We start from the raw sequence: 22,139 nt of genomic DNA, 5'->3' as shown, positions 1-22,139 counted from the left end.
GTGTTGTTGCTGTAGCAGGTGTTGTTGTTGTAGCAGGTGTTGTTGATGTAGCAGGTGTTGTTGTTGTAGCAGGTGTTGTTGTTGTAGCAGGTGTTGTTGATGTAGCAGGTGTTGTTGTTGTAGCAGGTGTTGTTGTTGTAGCGGGTGTTGTTGCTGTAGCAGGTGTTGTTGTAGCAGGTGTTGTTGCTGTAGCAGGTGTTGTTGTTGTAGCAGGTGTTGTTGCTGTAGCAGGTGTTGTTGTTGTAGCGGGTGTTGTTGTTGTAGCAGGTGTTGTTGTTGTAGCAGGTGTTGTTGCTGTAGCGGGTGTTGTTGTTGTAGCAGGTGTTGTTGATGTAGCAGGTGTTGTTGCTGTAGCAGGTGTTGTTGATGTAGCAGGTGTTGTTGCTGTAGCAGGTGTTGTTGTTGTAGCAGGTGTTGTTGCTGTAGCAGGTGTTGTTGTTGTAGCAGGTGTTGTTGTTGTAGCAGGTGTTGTTGTTGTAGCGGGTGTTGTTGTTGTAGCAGGTGTTGTTGTTGTAGCGGGTGTTGTTGTTGTAGCAGGTGTTGTTGTTGTAGCAGGTGTTGTTGATGTAGCGGGTGTTGTTGCTGTAGCAGGTGTTGTTGTTGTAGCAGGTGTTGTTGTTGTAGCAGGTGTTGTTGTAGCAGGTGTTGTTGGTGTAGCAGGTGTTGCTGTAGCAGGTGTTGTTGCTGTAGCGGGTGTTGTTGCTGTAGCAGGTGTTGTTGTTGTAGCAGGTGTTGTTGTTGTAGCAGGTGTTGTTGTAGCAGGTGTTGTTGGTGTAGCAGGTGTTGCTGTAGCAGGTGTTGTTGCTGTAGCGGGTGTTGTTGCTGTAGCAGGTGTTGTTGCTGTAGCGGGTGTTGTTGCTGTAGCAGGTGTTGTTGGTGTAGCAGGTGTTGTTGTAGCGGGTGTTGTTGTTGTAGCAGGTGTTGTTGATGTAGCAGGTGTTGTTGATGTAGCAGGTGTTGTTGATGTAGCAGGTGTTGTTGCTGTAGCAGGTGTTGTTGCTGTAGCAGGTGTTGTTGTTGTAGCAGGTGTTGTTGCTGTAGCAGGTGTTGTTGCTGTAGCAGGTATTGTTGATGTAGCAGGTGTTGTTGGTGTAGCAGGTGTTGTTGTTGTAGCAGGTGTTGTTGCTGTAGCAGGTGTTGTTGTAGCAGGTGTTGTTGATGTAGCGGGTGTTGTTGATGTAGCAGGTGTTGTTGTTGTAGCAGGTGTTGTTGCTGTAGCAGGTGTTGTTGCTGTAGCAGGTATTGTTGATGTAGCAGGTGTTGTTGTTGTAGCAGGTGTTGTTGTTGTAGCAGGTGTTGTTGCTGTAGCAGGTGTTGTTGATGTAGCAGGTGTTGTTGATGTAGCAGGTGTTGTTGCTGTAGCAGGTATTGTTGATGTAGCAGGTGTTGTTGCTGTAGCAGGTGTTGTTGATGTAGCAGGTGTTGTTGCTGTAGCAGGTGTTGTTGCTGTAGCAGGTGTTGTTGCTGTAGCAGGTGTTGTTGCTGTAGCAGGTGTTGTTGATGTAGCAGGTGTTGTTGCTGTAGCAGGTGTTGTTGCTGTAGCAGGTGTTGTTGATGTAGCAGGTGTTGTTGTTGTAGCAGGTGTTGTTGATGTAGCAGGTGTTGTTGATGTAGCAGGTGTTGTTGATGTAGCAGGTGTTGTTGCTGTAGCAGGTGTTGTTGCTGTAGCAGGTGTTGTTGCTGTAGCAGGTGTTGTTGTTGTAGCAGGTGTTGTTGTTGTAGCGGGTGTTGTTGTTGTAGCAGGTGTTGTTGTTGTAGCAGGTGTTGTTGATGTAGCAGGTGTTGTTGCTGTAGCGGGTGTTGTTGCTGTAGCAGGTGTTGTTGCTGTAGCAGGTGTTGTTGCTGTAGCAGGTGTTGTTGATGTAGCAGGTGTTGTTGTTGTAGCGGGTGTTGTTGCTGTAGCAGGTGTTGTTGCTGTAGCGGGTGTTGTTGCTGTAGCGGGTGTTGTTGATGTAGCAGGTGTTGTTGCTGTAGCAGGTGTTGTTGTTGTAGCAGGTGTTGTTGTTGTAGCAGGTGTTGTTGCTGTAGCGGGTGTTGTTGATGTAGCAGGTGTTGTTGCTGTAGCAGGTGTTGTTGTTGTAGCAGGTGTTGTAGCAGGTGTTGTTGATGTAGCAGGTGTTGCTGTAGCGGGTGTTGTTGCTGTAGCAGGTGTTGTTGTTGTAGCAGGTGTTGTTGATGTAGCAGGTGTTGTTGTTGTAGCAGGTGTTGTTGATGTAGCAGGTGTTGTTGTTGTAGCAGGTGTTGTTGCTGTAGCAGGTGTTGTTGCTGTAGCAGGTGTTGTTGCTGTAGCGGGTGTTGTTGCTGTAGCAGGTGTTGTTGTTGTAGCAGGTGTTGTTGCTGTAGCAGGTGTTGTTGCTGTAGCGGGTGTTGTTGCTGTAGCAGGTGTTGTTGTTGTAGCAGGTGTTGTTGTTGTAGCAGGTGTTGTTGATGTAGCAGGTGTTGTTGTTGTAGCAGGTGTTGTTGATGTAGCAGGTGTTGTTGATGTAGCAGGTGTTGTTGTTGTATCCGGTGTTGTTGTTGTATCCGGTGTTGTTGTTGTAGCCGGTGTTGCTGCACCCTGTCCCTCTCTCTGTATGTTTCTCTCCCGCTGTCGATGCTCATTACTGAGTCCCGTCATTTCTTCCCCCCTCTGCTACCGCAGTCCCCTGCCAACGCTGTGTGCTGGGTAGGGTGTTGATGGTGAGGTTGTGAAGGTGAGGCTAAGTGAGTGTGGGTATGGGCTGAGGGTAATCAAATGAGGGGAAGGATCTGATGGGGAGGGAGTGAGGGGTAAATTGTGAGGTGAGGAAGCAAATAGGGTGAGCATTGAGGTTGGCACTGAGGTGGGGAGGGGATTGAGAGGTGAGGGGTAAGGAGGGAGCGGGTGATCAGGGTGAGGGTGTCATCTGGTGGAGGGGTTGTATGGAGGGGCTGAGGCCATTCACCGCACCGCCTTGTGCTTGCCTCCACAGCATCCCCAGCGTTGCCCGCAGTGATGGCAGGCCCTCAGGGGTAGGTAACAGCACATACAGGGCGCGACAGTAGACAGGGCGAGGAGCGCCAGCCAGCGGGCACACAGATGGTGACGGCTACCTGCCTCGCACGTGCAGGGGTCAGAGTAATCGCCCTCAGAGTCAGACATACAGTGGTACAGCATGGACTCCGCACACCACATGCAGCTGAGCTGCCGAACACACCGATCTGCTGGATCTGGGGCGTCCCGGCACCTCCCAGGCCCGTTGTCCTGGAACACGTCCCGGCAGTAAATGCAGCGGGAAGGAGCCGCATCCTCATCGCCCACTGCGCTGGGCCCTCCTCCTCCACCTCCACCTCCACCTCCATTCCCCTTCTTCAGGACGCTCACGGGGACCGTGTCGATGTGACAGGCCGGTGAGCCTTTCGCCTCCTTCAGCGGGCACTCCGATCGCGGGCTCCCCGCTGCCTGCCCCTCACCCTTCGCGAAGTGCACGCGCAGGTCCACCTTGCCAGCCTCCCGGCCGCCCAGCGCCGCTCTCCGGTAATCCTCGTAACCCTTCGCCGGCCCGGGGTCTCTGCACGGCCTAGCGTTCTCCCCCTCATCCTCCGCTCTCGAGCTGCTGCCCTGCAGCGGCTGGCTCTGGACCTGGGGAAGGTTGGGGTGGGGGGTGGGGGAAGAGGGAGAGGAATGCGACAAGTTTCTAGAGCCTCCTCACCCCATCCCCTGCCAACTCCCTCCTCCTTACCCTCTTCCAGCACGGAAACAGACCCTTCAGTCCAACCACTCCACGCTGACCAGATATCCTAACTTAATCTAGTCCCATGTTCCAGCACCCGGCCCATATCCCTCCAAACCCTTCCTGTTCATATACCTATCCAGATGCCTCTTAAATGTTGCAATTGTACCAGCCTCCACCACTTCCTCTGGCAGCTCATTCCACACACATACCACCCTCTACGTGAAACAGTTGCCCCTTAGGTCTCTTTTATACCTTTCCCCTCTCACCCTAAACCTATGCCCTCTAGTTTTGGACTCCCCTACCCTGGGGGAAAAAGGATCTTGCCCATTCACCCTATCCTTGCCTCTCATGATTTTATAAACCTCTATAAGGTCACCCTTCAACTTTTGACACTCCGGAGAAAAGTATCCCAATCTATCTAGCCTCTCGTTATAACTCAAACCTTCCAGCCTCGGTAATATCTTTGTAAATATTTGTTAGCATCTTTTCCAGGGCGCAGTACTCCACGAGTAACCTCCCCAATGTTCTGTACAGCTTCAACATGATGTTCCAACTCCTATACTCAGTGCTCTGTCCACTGAAGACAACATGCTAAACACTTCCTTCACCACCCTGTCTACCTGCGAGTCCACTTTCGATGAACAATGTGCCTGCACTCCTGAGTCTCTCTGTTCGACAGCACTGCCCCAGGACTTGACCACTGACTGTTCTGGTTAGTCTCACCAAAATGCAACACCTCGCATTTATCTGCATTAAACTCTATCTGCCATTCCTTGGCCCAGTTGATCAGGATCCCGTTGTAGTCTGAGATAACCTTCTTCGCTGTCCACTACCCCATCAATTTTAGTGCCATCCACAAACTTTCTAACCATGCCTCCTGTACTTTCATCCATTAGTCCGTGCAAATCACGAACAACAGTGGACCCAACACCGATCCTTGTGGCACACCTCTGGTCACAGGCCTCCAGGCTGAATAACAACACTCTATCACCACCTTCTCTCTCCCTCTCCTACTGGTAAGCCAACTTTGTATCCAATTGGTTAGTTGATCCCATGTGATTTAACCTTACGAACCAGTGCATTTGTTTAGCGCCTTACTAAAGTCCATGGTAGACAACGTCTGCCTTCATCTGTCTTCCTGATCACCTCGTCAAAAAAACTCAGTCAAGTTAGTGAGCCACAATTTCCCACACACACAACGCCATGTTGACTATCCCTCATCAGTCCTAGCCTTTCCAAATGCAAGTAAATCCCATTCTTCAGAATGCCCTCTGATATCTGACCCACCACCGACATCAGCCTCACCCTTCTGTAGTTCCCTGACCACACTTCTTAAACAGTGGCACCATGTTAGCCAACCTCCAATCTTCCAGCACCTCACCTGTGGCTATCGGTGATGGAAGTATCTCAGCAAAAGGCCTAGCAATCACTTCTCTGGCTTCCCACAGGGTTCTGGGAATCACCTGATCAAGGATTTATCCACCTTTACACGGTTTAAGACCGTCAGCATGCATCCCCCACACTTCCCACAGCCTCCCCACCCCCAAACCAGACCCCCCCATAACCACCACACTCTTTACCCAACACACTCCTTCACATCCAAATACACACACACATTCATCACAAACCCCCACCCTCACAGATTCCCCTTACAACCTGGACCCCATGCTGCTTTGCTGAAAGGTTAGCAACTGGGGCAACTCCTTTGTGCACAGCAAGATCCCAAAGTAGCCACATGACCATGGGCTGGGTTAGTTCATGCTGATGACCTGAGGTGATGTCAGTTGTGGATGACTCGTTGACTACAGCACCAGAGAAATCTGACCTCCGCCCCCCCCGTCCCTCCTCACCCACCTCCCCTCGATCCCAACTCCCCCCCCAACGCCCGACCCCCAGCCCCCCTCACTCTGCAACCCCCACTCCCACACCCCCCTCCCCTCATTCTCCACCCCAACCCTCTCCCTCCGCAATCCCCACTCCCATCACCTTCACCACCCCTAAACGACCACCCCCAACTAAGCCACCCACTCACTCCCCCACCTCTCACTCCTCAACCCCCAGTCCACCCCCAAAATCTTCACTCCCCACCCCCGCTCCACCCCCACCCTCCCAACCCCCACTCCCCAACCCTCACTCGCAGATCCAAACCCTTCACTCCCCTCCCCCACTCCCATGCCTCTCACCACCCCATCCTCTTACTCCCCCCACCTCCCACTCTACACCCCCATTCCCACCCCAAACCCTCACTCTCCACCCCCTGACCATCCCACCCCTTCACTCCCCTACCTTTCAGACCCCAGCCTCCACTCCACCCACAAACCCTTCACTTCCCACCCCTGCCCCACTCCCACCCTCCCAACCCCTATTCCCATTCCCTCACTCCCCGACTCCCAAATCCAAACCCATCATTCCCCACCCCCACCCCTCTCATCACCCCACCCTCACACTCCCCACTCCCAAACCCCTCCCAGCCCACCCCCAACTCTCACTCCCTACCCGCTTCACTGCCCCACCACCCACTCACATCACCCCACTCCTTCCCCACTCGCCCTCCTCACCCGCGATATTGGACACACCTGAGGTAACGTTGAGACAGTAGTGAGGCTTTTGCCACCCCCACCCCACCCCTGTCCTGGGGGGGAGGGGGTGGGGGGCAGAGAAATGGCTGCTCATCTTCCCAGCCTGCACCAGGCCTCTGTCTGTGCCAGAACGGTTTCCCCATAACCACATGATCCTCACCGCCGCCGGTTTTAGGGGAATGCCTCTCCAGTGACTTAATCGAGTGAAAATAGGTTTCAAGAGGAAGTGCACTTTCCCATTGGTGTGATGGTCAGTAACCAATAAGACAGGCTGGAGTTACCAGGCAAGAAAAGAGGAGGATTTTTCTCTCCTGTGGGAAGTTATTGTGACCTGGAACACACTACCTGAAACGATGCTGGAAGCAGATTCCTAAATGGGAGGCGGCCTTTATGAAGTGTGGATTGGGATCAATTGGAGAGCTCTTCTGAAGGGATGGGATAGCCTAGACAGGCTGAATGGCTTCCATAGATGACTGACTTCCGTCTACCAGATCTCAGTGAGGCATACAACCAGTCTGGTTGTCAGCTAATGCGGCTGTCCCTGCTTTCCTGGCTCCTCAGGAACCCACTCTCCAATTTGACGGGGGCCTAAGGGACTGTTGACTTCCAACACTTGACTCCAATGAACTGGGAATGGACCAGCTGCAAATGTGTTGCTGGTCAAAGCACAGCAGGCCAGGCAGCATCTCAGGAATAGAGAATTCGACGTTTCGAGCATAAGCCCTTCATCAGGAATAAGAGAGAGAGCCAAGCAGGCTGAGATAAAAGGTAGGGAGGAGGGACTAGGGGGAGGGGCGATGGAGGTGGGATAGGTGGAAGGAGGTCAAGGTGAGGGTGATAGGCCGGAGTGGGGTGGGGGCGGAGAGGTCAGGAAGAGGATTGCAGGTTAGGAGGGCGGTGCTGTGTTGAGGGAACCGACTGAGACAAGGTGGGGGGAGGGGAAATGAGGAAGCTGGAGAAATCTGAATTCATACCTTGTGGTTGGAGGGTTCCCAGGCGGAAGATGAGGCGCTCCTCCTCCAGCCGTCGTGTAGTTGTGTTCTGCCGGTGGAGGAGTCCAAGGACCTGCATGTCCTCGGTGGAGTGGGAGGGGGAGTTAAAGTGTTGAGCCACGGGGTGATTGGGTTGGTTGGTTCGGGCGGCCCAGAGGTGTTCTCTGAAGCGTTCCGCAAGTAAGCGGCCTGTCTCACCAATATAGAGGAGGCCACATCGGGTGCAGCGGACTCACCAATATAGAGGAGGCCACATCGGGTGCAGCGGATTCACCAATATAGAGGAGGCCACATCGGGTGCAGCGGACTCACCAATATAGAGGAGGCCACATCGGGTGCAGCGGACTCACCATTGGACTCCTCCACCGGCAGAAATGCAGGTCCTTGGACTCCTCCACCGGCAGAAATGCAGGTCCTTGGACTCCTCCACCGGCAGAAACTCCCACTCCACCGAGGACATGCAGGTCCTTGGACTCCTCCACCGGCAGAACACAACTACACGACGGCTGGAGGAGGAGCGCCTCATCTTCCGCCTGGGAACCCTCCAACCACAAGGTATGAATTCAGATTTCTCCAGTTTCCTCATTTCCCCTCCCCCCACCTTGTCTCAGTCGGTTCCCTCAACTCAGCACCGCCCTCCTAACCTGCAATCCTCTTCCTGACCTCTCCGCCCCCACCCCACTCCGGCCTATCACCCTCGCCTTGACCTCCTTCCACCTATCCCACCTCCATCGCCCCTCCCCCTAGTCCCTCCTCCCTACCTTTTATCTCAGCCTGCTTGGCTCTCTCTCTTATTCCTGATGAAGGGCTTATGCTCGAAACGTCGAATTCTCTATTCCTGAGATGCTGCCTAACCTGCTGTGCTTTGACCAGCAACACATTTGCAGCTGTGATCTCCAGCATCTGCAGACCTCATTTTTTACTGGGAATGGACCAGGCCCACAGCTACACTTCCGGCAAGTACCTGCAGAGGGCAATGGTTTCCCCATGTGCTCAGCAGCACCATCAATGGGCACAGCGCAAAACTGTAGCTGAATCCATTCTCCCCAGTCCCTTCAGCCCATCCACTTAGTCCTGGGGGATAGGTTGGGCGCAGAATTCCCTGTCCCTTTCAGGCATAGATGTGCATTCGGGCTCTTCCACATGTAGGACAGGGGAGTAAAAACAGCCCTCCACTCGCAGTTTGAACTTTACTGTCATCAACACTTGCAACTGTTGGAGTGAAGTTTATTCAAGATTTATTTCTTTAGAGTTTTGACAACATGGGGAGATGTGGTTGGGGTGGGGGCTATTGGGAGGACACATTTGGGGCGCAATTAGCAAAACAAATGGTCTCCTGGCCTTCATGAACAGGGACATCAAAGACAAGAGACATGAAGTAATGTTGGGTCTTGGTAAAGCTATAGTTAGATCCCAACGAGAGTATTGTGAACAGGTCCGGGGGGAGTGAGTGGGGGAATGAGGGGATGGGAGGTGAGGGAGATTGGAGGGTGGAGGGGTTGGGGGAGGGTGTGTGTGTGCGGGGGTGGAGGATGAGGAATGAGGGTGTGGGGATGAGGGATGGGGTGATTGGTGGATGAGGGGGTGGGGAAAGAAGAGTTGGGGTGGGGTGGGGGGCATTGGAATTGTGACGGATGGGCAAAGAGGGATTGGGGGATTGAGAGAGGGGTTGGAGGGACTGGGGGGATTGAGAAGTGGGGAAAGAGGGGGTGGGGTTTGGGAGAGGGGGTGGGGTTTGGGAAGGGGGTGGGATTTGGGGAGGGGTGAGGTTTGGAGGGATGGACGGTGAAGGGATGGTGAAAGAGGGATTGGGGGATTGGGGAGGGGTGGGTGTTGGGCAAAGAGGGGTTGAAGGACTGAAAGAGGGGTTGGAGGGATGGGGGGGTGAGAGGTGGGGAAAGAGGGGCTGGGTATTTGGGGGAGGGGTGAGGGGTGGGGGGACTGGGGGTTGGGGGATTGGGGGAGGGGGGTGATGGGGTGGAGATGAGGAGGAGGAGGGGGGTGATGGGGTGGAGTTGAGGTGGTGTGGGGTGAGGGGGATGTGGGGCTGGGGGATGTGGTGGTGGTGTTGGGGTTGGAGGACTGGGGGGGTGAGGGGGTATATGATGGAGAGTATCCAGCCCATCCCCCCACCCCTCCCCGTACCTGGTTGGGATGTGCAGTTCCCGGTGTGACTCCAAGCCGGAAGTGATCGGAAGCTGGGGACCAGATGTAGCAGCTGGATGAGGATTGGCTGGTTACTATGGTGACATGTTTTGGCAGCATCTCCTTCTGGCTATTGGCTGAGGACTCGCTGTCGGTCAGTGTCTGAGGGAGAGGGGGAAACAGGGCTCGTTAGATGGGAGGAATGGCCCACCACATACCCCAGAGAAACACACACCTCCATCCTGGGGGGCACTCAGACACCCCAACCCCAACCCCAACCACCCGAGAGGGCAAATCTCCAGTAAGCAACCCCTTCTCAATCTCCCTGGTGTTAAACCCCCACCAACACCCCACCCCACCGTGTCCCCTCTCTATCTTCCCTCGTCCCAGTGTGACCACTCCCTCCATCAGTCCTTGCCTCAGGGTTCCCCTCCCCTCTACATCCCCTCACCCCAGTGTGCCCCCATCTCCCCGCTCCTCAGTGCCCCCTCTCTCCCCCTATCCCTCAGGCTGACCCCCTTCTCCATCTCCCCTCCCCCAAGTTTCCCCTTCTCCCCCTCAGTGTGCCCCCAATCCCTTCCCCCACCTCAGTGTCTCCCCATTTCCCCCCAATGTTTTGTCCATTACCCCCTGTGCCACAGAGTGCCCCACAACGCACCCCTCATTCCCCCCACCGCACTGTGGCAGTCCCCCATAGCCCCCATTTCCCAGCCCCATCACACTGTGCCCTGTGACTATCTCCACCCCACCCCACCCCACACTGCCCCCAGAGGCTGAGGAAGGAAAGAGCCCGTGTCTCTCTGTGGCCTTACTTACTGCAGTGAGGTCTTCTGGAGCACCAGCCTCACTGTGTGCAGACGACGAGGAGCTCAGAGACCCTGGGTGATGGTCGGGTGAGGGGAGGGAAACGGCAGAAGAGAAGTGAAGGTCAGAGATGTCAGCTCTTTACTCCCCAGACCCAGCACCCTGCTCTCCAGGCCTGGCTCCCCCTCGCATCCCACAGCTCGGGCCCAGCACCCTATCCCTCACGCTGTAAGAACAACAGCTTGAGGGCGGCACGGTGGCACAGCGGTTAGCACTGCTGCCTCACAGCGCCAGGGACCCGGTTCAATTCCTGTCTGTGTGGAGTTTGCACATTCTCCCCGTGTCTGTGTGGGTTTCCTCCGGGTGCTCCGGTTTCCTCCCACAGTCCAACGATGTGTAGGTCAGGTGAATTGGCCAAGCTAAATTGCCTGTAGTGTTAGGTAAGGGGTAAATGTAGGGATAGGGTGGGTTGTGCTTCGGAGGTCGGTGTGGATTTGTTGGGCCGAAGGGCCTGTTTCCACACTGTCAGTAATCTAATCTAATACCTCATTTTCCAACTTGTGAAACCTCCAGCCTTCTGGACACAACATCAACTTCAACAATGTCCTTACCCCAACCCCCACACACCAGGCCTCACACACAACCCACTGGCAGCTACTAATCCCTCCCATCCACCCTCCAGCCACATCACTATCCACTCTTTTGTCTGTACACCTCGGGCCCAGCTCCCTACACCTCGGGCCCGGCTCCCTACACCTCGGGCCCGGCTCCCTACACCTCGGGCCCGGCTCCCTATACCCTGGGCCCAGCTCCCTACACCTCTGACCCAGCTCCCTATACCCTGGGCCCAGCTCCCTACACCTCTGACCCGGCTCCCTATACCTCTGACCCAGCTCCCTACACCTCGGGCCCGGCTCCCTACACCTCGGGCCCGGCTCCCTACACCTCGGGCCCTGCTCCCTACACCTCTGACCCAGCTCCCTACACCTCTGACCCAGCTCCCTATACCCTGGGCCCAGCTCCCTACACCTCTGACCCGGCTCCCTATACCTCTGACCCAGCTCCCTACACCTCGGGCCCTGCTCCCTACACCTCTGACCTGGCTCCCTACACCTCGGGCCCGGCTCCCTACACCTCGGGCCCGGCTCCCTACACCTCTGACCCAGCTCCCTACACCTCGGGCCCTGCTCCCTACACCTCGGGCCCGGCTCCCTACACCTCGGGCCCGGCTCCCTACACCTCGGGCCCGGCTCCCTACACCTCTGACCTGGCTCCCAACACCTCGGGCCCTGCTCCCTACACCTCGGGCCCGGCTCCCTACACCTCGGGCCCTGCTCCCTACACCTCGGGCCCGGCTCCCTACACCTCGGGCCCGGCTCCCTACACCTCGGGCCCGGCTCCCTACACCTCGGGCCCGGCTCCCTACACCTCTGACCTGGCTCCCTACACCTCTGACCTGGCTCCCTACACCTCTGACCTGGCTCCCTACACCTCGGGCCCGGCTCCCTACACCTCTGACCTGGCTCCCTACACCTCGGGCCCGGCTCCCTACACCTCTGACCTGGCTCCCTACACCTCTGACCTGGCTCCCTACACCTCGGGCCCGGCTCCCTACACCTCGGGCCCGGCTCCCTACACCTCTGACCTGGCTCCCTACACCTCTGACCTGGCTCCCTACACCTCTGACCCGGCTCCCTACACCTCTGACCCGGCTCCCTACACCTCGGGCCCTGCTCCCTACACCTCTGACCCAGCTCCCTACACCTCGCGCCCGGCTCCCTACACCTCTGACCTGGCTCCCTACACCTCTGACCTGGCTCCCTACACCTCTGACCTGGCTCCCTACACCTCTGACCCGGCTCCCTACACCTCTGACCTGGCTCCCTACACCTCGGGCCCTGCTCCCTACACCTCTGACCCAGCTCCCTACACCTCGGGCCCTGCTCCCTACACCTCTGACCTGGCTCCCTACACCTCTGACCTGGCTCCCTACACCTCTGACCCGGCTCCCTACACCTCGGGCCCGGCTCCCTACACCTCTGACCCGGCTCCCTACACCTCGGGCCCGGCTCCCTATACCTCTGACCCAGCTCCCTACACCTCTGACCCAGCTCCCTACACCTCGGGCCCTGCTCCCTACACCTCGGGCCCGGCTCCCTACACCTCGGGCCCGGCTCCCTACACCTCGGGCCCTGCTCCCTACACCTCTGACCCGGCTCCCTACACCTCGGGCCCTGCTCCCTACACCTCGGGCCAGGCTCCCTACACCTCTGACCCAGCTCCCTACACCTCTGACCCGGCTCCCTATACCCTGGGCCCAGCTCCCTACACCTCGGGCCCTGCTCCCTACACCTCTGACCCGGCTCCCTACACCTCTGACCCGGCTCCCTATACCCTGGGCCCAGCTCCCTACACCTCGGGCCCTGCTCCCTACACCTCGGGCCCTGCTCCCTACACCTCTGACCCGGCTCCCTACACCTCTGACCCGGCTCCCTACACCTCGCGCCCGGCTCCCTACACCTCTGACCCGGCTCCCTACACCTCGGGCCCGGCTCCCTACACCTCGCGCCCGGCTCCCTATACCCTGGGCCCAGCTCCCTACACCTCTGACCCGGCTCCCTACACCTCTGACCCGGCTCCCTACACCTCTGACCCGGCTCCCTACACCTCTGACCCGGCTCCCTACACCTCGGGCCCGGCTCCCTACACCTCGGGCCCTGCTCCCTACACCTCTGACCCGGCTCCCTACACCTCGCGCCCGGCTCCCTACACCTCGGGCCCGGCTCCCTACACCTCAGGCCCGGCTCCCTACACCTCGGGCCCTGCTTCCTACACCTCGGGCCCAGCTCCCTACACCTCAGGCCCAGCAGCCCTTACTTCGAGCCCAGTTCCCCACCGCACTCCATACTACAAATCCAGTACCTTATGCTGTTGGTCGTGATAATAGACACCCAGGAGTGAGTTACGAGGTGGAATCTCAGTCAGCAGTTTGGACACAGTTTCACTGTGGGGAAAACAGTTTGGAGTCTGACTGAGGGGTTTGGGTGAAGGGGATTTACCTGGTGAGCTACCCACTGTCACTGAGCATCAGAGCTCCCAGCTGAAGGTGAGCTGTGACTGAGCCCAGGAAATGCGAGTATCTTCAGAAAACACAGGGTGAGAATCACATCCCTAACAGAATATCGAAGAACACTGAGGAGCTGGGGTCCAGCTGGTGGGAGGTATCAATCATCAGAATGTAATATAGTGCATTGAGACTCTCAGACAGAGTAAAGAGAAATTTCCATCACTTGCCATGGTCGAGATGTGGGAGCCCAGGACAAACTTCACACAGAAGCTCAGATCTCAAAATCTGAAGAGGACACAAAGCCGGGCGGGGGAGAGGGAGGGGAACTGCGGGGAGGCTGCAGAGATGTTGCAGTGTGATTCGGACCGGCAAATTCATGGCAGGTGCAGTACAACGAAGGTAAAGGTGAGATTAGCAAAAAAAGGAAGGCAGATGTTTATCTGAGTGGCTGTAACTGAGATGGGGGGAATGGTTGACGAGACTTGGGACCCCTCGTGCATCGAGGAGAAAGTGAGGACTGCAGATGCTGGAGATCAGAGTTGAAAATGTGTTGCTGGAAAAGCGCAGCAGGTCAGGCAGCATCCAAGGAACAGGAGATACGACGTTTTGGGCATAAGCTGAAGAAGGGCTTATGCCCGAAACGCAAATCTCCTGTTCCCTGGATGCTGCCTGACCTGCTGCGCTTTCTCAGCAACACATTTTCACCCCTCGTGCATTAGTCACTGAAAGTAATAGTTAAGATCCTGGGGAAAGAGAGAGTTCACAACCCAATACATGATAGAATTCTCTGATTAAAAAGCGAGTCTCATGGTCATTGTTACACAGGCCCACCAAGTGCGTGCGGGTGCAGCGGGCAGTAGAGAAGACACACGGTCTGTTGGCCTACACAGCGAGAGGATCCGAGTCCAGGAGCAGGGATGTCTCACTGCAATGACACACAGGGCCTTGGTGAGGCCACACCTGGAGTATTGTGTGCAGTTCTAGTCTCCTTATCTGAGGAAGGATGTTCCTGCTATGGAGGGACTACAGTGAAGGTTTACCAGGCTGGATGCTGGGATGGCAGCCCTGACGTGTGAGGAGAGGTTGAGTTGGTTGGGATTGTACTCACTGGAGCTTGGAAGGACGAGGGGGATTCTCAGAGAAACCTATAAAATTCTAACAGGGGCTAGACAAGGTAGATACTGGAAGGATGTTCCTGATGGTGGGGGGAGTCTAGAACCAGAGGTCATAGTTTAAGGATAAGGGGTAAACCTTTTAGGACTGAGATGAGGAGAAATATCTTCACCCAGAGAGTGGGGAGCCTGTGGGATTCACTACCACAGAAGGTGGTTGAGGCCAAATCATTGTGTTTTCAAGAAGGAGGTAGATATAGCTTTAGTGGCTAATGGGATGAAGGGATGTGGGGGGAGGGCGGGGTTAGGGTATTGAGGTCGATGACTAGCCATGATCATATTGAATGGTGGAACAGGCCACAGGCCGGAACTCCCGCTCCTATGTTTCTATGTCTATATTTCTATACGTTTCTGACACAAGGCCATTTGATGGGGATTCAAATGCATTCACAGGAGGCTGTGGCTGTTGGATGATCAACCCCGTGATGTTACAGTTGGGTATTTAAATATTCTATCATTGGATCATTAAGTTCAAGAAGAAAGTCCTTCAGACCTGAGCTTTTAGAGTAGGACGCCAAACCTCAGCATGAGGCATTAATATTTGGATCCCACTGGGCGGCCCACATTATGGCTTTGGGGCCTAAATTCCAAATGGCCTACACTATGTTGAAGACTGGGTTTTCCAATCCCCCACACCTATCCCCCTTGTTCAAGAAGCCAATACACCAGCACTTGAACCTCAGATCTGACTAACCCTACACTTAACACAAAGTCCCAACACTAGGCCAGGAACCAAGGGCCTAACAGTATTTTTCTATTCATTTGTGGGGTGTGGGTGTCGCTGGCTGGGCCCAGCATTTATTGCCCCGTCCTTAGTTGCCCCCCTTGAGAAGGTGGGGGTGAGCTGCCTTCCTGAACCGCTGTAGTCCATGTGCTGTGGGTTGACCCACAATGCCCTGAGGGAGGGAATTCCAGGATTTTGACCCAGCGACAGTGAGGGAATGGCGATATATTTCCAAGTCGGGATGATGAGTGGCTCAGAGGGGAACTTGCAGGGGCTGGTGTTCCCGTGTATCTGCTGCCCTTGTCCATAAGACATAGGAGTGGAAGTAAGGCCATTCGGCCCATCCAGTCCACTCCGCCATTCAATCATGGCTGATGGGCATTTCAACTCCACTTACCCACATTCTCCCCGTAGCCCTTAAGTCCTCGTGACATCAAGTATCTATCAATCTAGATTCTAGAAGTGGTCGTGGGTTTGGAAAGGTGCTGCCTGAGGATTGTTGGTGAACATGATGGAGTTTGGTGCTTTAGTTGGAGGTCCAACTCCTCCCACTGACCTCTCACATTAAGACTCCAGTATCTGAGCATTGGGTTACTATTTTATAGCCCCATTCTGCACTTGTGCTGGGAGCTGAGTGCACTGTTTTCGGGCTGTTTGGTTAGGAGTCCTGGAGTCAGACAGGATTAGCACTGGAGCACTGGTCCCTTAACTCAAGAGGCTAACACTGAAACACTGAGCTTTTGTCAGTCTAGTGCTGGGCCCTGGGATTCACAGACCAACATCCTAAAGTCAATCCTGACTTCGGGAATGACTGCGGCCTTGGATTGTTCTCGGTACCCTGGCACAGACACGGTGGCTCAGTGGTTAGCACTGCTGCCTCACAGTCGCAGGGACCCGGGTTCGATTCCAGCCTCGGGTGACTGAGTGCAATTTGCACATTGCCTGCGTGGTTTCCTCCCACAGTCCAAAGATATACAGACTAGGGTGGATCGGCCATGGGCAATTGCCCGTAGTGTTCAGGGAAGTGCAGGTTAGGTGACATTAGTCGGGGTGAGTGTGGAGTAATGAGGAATGGGCTTGGGATGGGTTTTCTTTGGAGGGTCGGTGTGGACTTGTTGGGCCGAAGGGATACTAAGAAATCTTTTGAGCGTGAGTCTAATGGTCTGCCAGAGAGCGTGCTAAACGCGCTCTCCCTCTGAGCTGGGCTGCGGATATTTTGATTCGAAGGGTTGGGGTGGGGTAGGGTGGGGTGGGGGTGTGGGCAGCTACCTTCCAGCAGTTCCTCGATGGAGCTCTTAATGCTCGTCTCGAAGCTGATGGCATCGGCTGGACTCTGGAAGGTGAGGCCAAACTTCAGGTCGTCGACTTTCCAATGGTGGAAGATGGGATTCACCTTGTTGTAAACCAGGTCTTTCTTCAAGCCACATTCCAGGATGATCTGTAGGGAATGAGGGCAGAATTGGGAAAGAATTCCTATTTTATGTGACCTGTCAAATACACACAACAATATGTGGACCTTCCATTATTCCACTGTTAGCCAATTCCCTACTGTGCATCCATCACCTTCTCCTTAATCTCTCGCCTAACGTAACTGGCAAAAAGAATTTAGATTACTTACAGTGTGGAAACAGGCCCTTCGGCCCAACAAGTCCACACCGACCCGCCGAAGCGCAACCCACCCATACCCCTACATTTACCCCTTAACTAACATTACGGGCAATTTAGCATGGCCAATTCACCTGACCCACACATTTTTGGACTGTGGGAGGAAACCGGAGCACCCGGAGGAAACCCACGCAGACACGGGGAGAACGTGCAAACTCCACACAGTCAGTCGCCTGAGGCAGGAATTGAACCCAGGTCTCAGGTGCTGTGAGGCAGCAGTGCTAACCACTGTGCCACCGTGCCATCGTGCCATCAGAAGAGTCATCGAATCCCCATAGTGCAGATAGAGGCCATTCAGCCCATTGAGTCCGCACCGACCCTCTGAACAGCATCCCACCCAGAACCACCCTATCCCCATAACCCTGGATTTGCCATGGCTAATCCACCAAGCCTTCCCATCTTTGAGCCAGAGAAAAGGGAAGGTCAAAGGTCAGAGTTGGATGGAAGGGGTGGGGAGGAACGGTCACATCTGAAGGGGAGGAGGCCATTCAGCCCCTCAAGCCTTTCCTATCCGTACAACCAGATCTGGACAGATCTGTATCTGAAAATCCATCTGCTCCTTTTGAATCTTAAACCAGGGGCTGACAACTCTGAACGAATGCTGAGTGAGCTCAGTTCTGTAACGTTGGCCCAGGACATCGGTGGGATGTGATCGGGTGACAGAGGGGCTGCTGGTTTTATTCCTCCAACCCAGTTCCCAGCAGGTCGGTGTGGTCGTTTCCACCAGCCCTGGGCCTTTTGTCGCACTGTACGCGGGGCCTGCCCTAATGATCGGTGGGAAAGGGAGGAAGACTGAGGAGGCTAAACAGAAGAGGTTCTGAGCTCACATGATGTTTCAATCCCGTTCACCAGCAAGGCAATAACTACTCAGGAGGAGCTACTCCGGTTTAGGAAGCCTGGTCGGCATGGACCTGTTGGGCCGAAGGGCTTGTCCCCGCGCTGTGTGGTTCTCTAGAGCTGTGTGGAAGATGCCAGCTCCCTTCAGGCCATCAGACTGTGATGGGGGGGGGGGAGAGGGGGAGGACGGCAATGCCACCGCAACATTAACCCTTTCCCAGCCGCAGCCAGACACGACTGTTGGCGGCAGGAATTCCTTGGTACGTGGTGAAACCCAGATCACGTGGTACAGCCCACTGCCCCAACGCCGGAGATGGGAGCTGACATCCGTCAGTCATTGAGGAGCATGTCCCACGACCCTCCCCACCCCGCCCCATCCCCCACACCACCACCACCCCCTCCACATCCCCCACACCTTCACCACCCCCTCCCCATCCCCCACACCACCACCACACCATCCCCCACACCCCCACCTCCCCAACCCCACCCCCCATCACCCCTCCCCATCCCCCACACCCACACCACCCCATCCACTTCCCCCACCCCCCTCACCATCCCCCACACCACCACCACCCCCACCACATCCCCCACCATCCCCTCCCAATCCCCCACACCCCATCACATCCCCCACCACCCCCTTCCCATCCCCCACACCCTACCACCCCCTCCGCATCTCCCACCACCCCCTCCCCATCCCCCACACCCCCACCACCCCATCCCCCACACCCCCACCACACCATCCCCCACACCCCCACCACCCCATCCCCATCCCCCATCACCCCTCCCCATCCCCCACACCCACACCACCCCGTCCCCATCCCCCATCACCCCTCCCCATCCCCCACACCCACACCACCCCGTCCCCATCCCCCACACCCCCACCACACCATCCCCCACACCCCCCACCACCCCAACCCCACACCCCCACCACCCCCATCCCCACCCCCCATCACCCCTCCCCATCCCCCACACCCACACCATTCCCACCACATCCCCACCACCCCCTCCCCATCCCCCACCACACCCTCCCCATCCCCCACACCCCCACCACCCCCTCCACATCCCCCACCACCCCCTCCACATCCCCCACCACCCCCTTCCCATCCCACACACCCTACCACCCCCTCCGCATCCCCCACCACCCCCTCCCCATCCCCCACACCCCACCACATCCCTCCCCATCCCCCATACCCACCTCCCCCTCCCCATCCCCCACACCCTCACCACCCCCTTCCACCCCCCCACACCCCCACCGCCTCATCCCCACCCCCCACATCCCTTCCCCATGCCCCTCTGCCACACCCCCTTCCCATCCCCCACACCACCTCCCCATTCCCCAGACACCCACCATCCCCTCCCCGTCGCCCACAACCCCTCCCCACCCCCCAGACACCCACCACCCCATCCCCCACGCTCCCACCATCCCATCCCCATCCCCCACACCCCCTCCTTGTCCCCCACACCACCTCCCTGACCCCGAGACACCCACCACCCCCTCCCCGTCCCCCACACACACCACCCCCTCCCCATCCCCCACACACACCACCCCATCCCCAGCCATAGAGTCACAGACCCTTCGGTCCAACCCATCCATGCCGACCAGATATCCCAACCCAATCTAGTCCCACCTGCCAGCACCCGGCCCATATCCCTCCAAACCCTTCCTATTCATATACCCATCCAAATGCCTCTTAAATGTTGTACTTGTACCAGCCTCCACCACATCCTCTGGCAGCTCATTCCACACACGTACCACCCTCTGTGTGAAAAAGTTGGCCCTTAGGTCTCTTTTATACCTTTCCCCTCTCACCCTAAACCTATGCCCTCTAGTTCTGGACTCCCCGACCCCAGGGAAAAGACTTTGTCTATTTATCCTATCCATGTCCCTCATAATTTTGTAAACCTCTATAAGGTCACCCCTCAGCCTCCAACACTCCAGGGAAAACAGCCCCAGCCTGTTCAGCCTCTCCCTAAAGCTCAAATCCTCCAACCCTGGCAACATCCTTGTAAATCTTTTCTGCAAGCTTTGCCCTGGTATTGGCACCTCAATGTCTATTCCCCTTGCCTTCTGATTGCCACCTTTCTCACAGTAAGTCAGAGCCTCTTCCCTGGAATTGGGAGTCCCACCCTCCGCTGGTGACTCTGGCGCACGGGCAGAGGGAGACTGCGCCAGTCCCGGTGAGGTGAGGCACCCGAGAGCATCTACCCCCCGCCCCATTGGAGGGGCAAATAGCAGCCTCGTGAGGAGAATGACGCCTGAATCCCTCGGCTGATGGAAAAGCCTGTGTCACCATGGCGGCGCGCTGTTTGTGTGTGGGATCTTGCTGTGCACCAGCGGGGGGGGGGGTGCTGCTTCACCCTTCACCTCACCACCCCCAGAGGTCATCCACCGCTTCAGGGGGTGGGGCAGTCCAAGGTCATGTTTCTGTCCGCGCTCCCCTTCCGGATCCACCCCTCACCCGAATCCAATCCCGACAGAGGCGCAACGCTCCCCACCGTCACGTCTCCCCCGAGACCGCGGCGCGACCCGTGACAAGACACTCACCGTCTGATCCCGGATCCTCTCTCCCTGGATCAGGAAGCGGAGCTGGCCGCTCTCGTCGGAGTGCGGGATCCGGCGGATCACAACGTGGCTGAGGCCGGGCCCTCCCAGCGGCACCCAGCCCCCACTGGAGTCGTCGCGGGTCATCACTACAGCTCGGACTCGCACCACGTCACTGTGAGGGAAAGACATGGCCCAGTGAGAGAGAGCGGAGCACCAGGATGGGGGGGAGGGAGAGGGGAGGGAGAGGGGAGAGATAGGAGGGAGGTAGAGAGAAAGGGGGAGAGAGAGACACACACAGAGACTTATTCCTGGTGAAGGGCTTTTGCCCGAAATGTCGATTCTCCTGCTCCTTGGATGCTGCCTGACCTGCTGTGCTTTTCCAGCACCACTCTGATCTAAACAGATAGAAGGAGGGGCAGAGAGGGGTGGGGTGAGCAGGAGGTGAGAAAGAGGGGGAGAGCGCAAGTGAGAGAGACAGACAGACAGAGGGAGAGAGATTTAGAAGGAGGGGGAGAGGGACAGAGAGAGAGAGAGAGAAAGGAGGAGGGAGAGAGAAAGGAAGACAGAGGGGGAGGGGGGAGAGAGGGAGGGGGGAGAGAGGGAGGGGGGGAGAGAGGGAGGGGGAGAGAGGGAGGGGGGAGAGAGGGAGGGGGGGAGAGAGGGAGGGGGGAGAGAGGGAGGGGGGGAGAGAGGGAGGGGGAGAGAGGGAGGGGGGAGAGAGGGGAGGGGAGAGAGAGGGAGGGGAGAGAGAGGGAGGGGAGAGAGAGGGAGGGGAGAGAGAGGGAGGGGAGAGAGAGGGAGGGGAGAGAGAGGGAGGGGGAGAGAGGGAGGGGGGGAGAGAGGGAGGGGGAGAGACGGAATGAGCGAGGGTAGTTGGGGGGAGAGTGAGAGACAGAGAAAGGGAGTGAGAGGAAGAGAGGGAGGGAGGGGGAGGGGGAGAAGGACGGGGACATAGAGAGAGAAAGGGAGAGAGAGGGGTAGGAGAAGGGGAGGGGGAGAGAGGGAGATCGATAGATGGGGCAGGGAAGGGTCAGAGCTGGTGATACATGAGGGGTGAAGCACAGGAACATAAACTGAGAGGAAGAAACGGGGGGGGGGGGGGTTTGGGGTTCAGGTGGAAGAGAGAGAAACCGTGAGGGAGAGGGAGAAAAAAACTATGAGTGGGGGGAAGAGGCAAAGAGAAAAATGAGAGGGAGAAAATGAGAGAGAGATCCAGAGTCAAAGAGAAGGTGAGGACGAGATTTGGAAAGAAAGAGCGAGATATTGGGTGAGAGAGTACAGGGAGAAGTCCAGAGAGTGTGAAGGAACAAGGAGTAATCCAGAGAGAGATACTGGGGTAAGAGAAATTCAGAGGAGGGAGGGAATAAATGACTGAACCAGAGGATAGTTACAACACAGGAGGCCATTCTGCCCATTGTGCCTATGCAAGTTCACCTATCCTCACTTTGCTGACTTCATCCCATAGCTCAGCAAATTAGAATCATAGCCTGATTCTATATAGGGAAGAGAGTACTGCGGAGGGAATGGAGTAAATAAACATAGATGTTGGGACAGAGGTAGAGAGAACAATTCAGGGAGTGTGGCAGCTAAATAAGCCCAGCGAGAGAGAGAGAGAGAGAGAGTTAACTATCTCAGCAGGGAAGGATAAGGCTATATTGGGGAGAGATACAAGCCCCACAGTCAGGGTAGACTAATAGAGTCCCTGATGGGACTGGGGAAGATTTGTGCTGCAAATGAGAGAGATTCCTGATGGGACTGGAAGAGATTTCAGAGGAAACGGTAGAGGCAGGTACAACTATAACATTTAAAGGACATTTGACAGGCATGTGGGTAGGAAAGATTTGGAGGGATATGGGCCAAACACAGGCAAATGGAACGAGCCTGTTCAGCATGGACAAGTTGGGCTCAAAGGCC

General features: G+C 56.3%; 1 protein-coding gene across 1 annotated transcript; it reads right to left on the bottom strand.

Annotated features, from left to right (window-relative positions):
• Window positions 1-2,920: 2,920 nt before the first annotated feature.
• spred3 (sprouty related EVH1 domain containing 3) lies at window positions 2,921-20,414 on the bottom strand. The gene is made up of 6 exons (XM_060856029.1): window positions 20,226-20,414; window positions 16,448-16,616; window positions 10,228-10,289; window positions 9,412-9,573; window positions 9,174-9,248; window positions 2,921-3,601 (listed from the first exon to the last, which is right to left on the bottom strand). The coding sequence occupies exons 1-6, from the start codon at window positions 20,412-20,414 to the stop codon at window positions 2,921-2,923; spliced, it is 1,338 nt and encodes a 445-aa protein (XP_060712012.1).
• Between the last annotated feature and the right edge of the window lie 1,725 nt (window positions 20,415-22,139).

This window comes from Hemiscyllium ocellatum, chromosome 47 (genome assembly GCF_020745735.1).
Source record: "Hemiscyllium ocellatum isolate sHemOce1 chromosome 47, sHemOce1.pat.X.cur, whole genome shotgun sequence".
Lineage (NCBI taxonomy): Eukaryota > Metazoa > Chordata > Chondrichthyes > Orectolobiformes > Hemiscylliidae > Hemiscyllium > Hemiscyllium ocellatum.
This window is presented reverse-complemented; position numbering and strand designations above follow the sequence as displayed.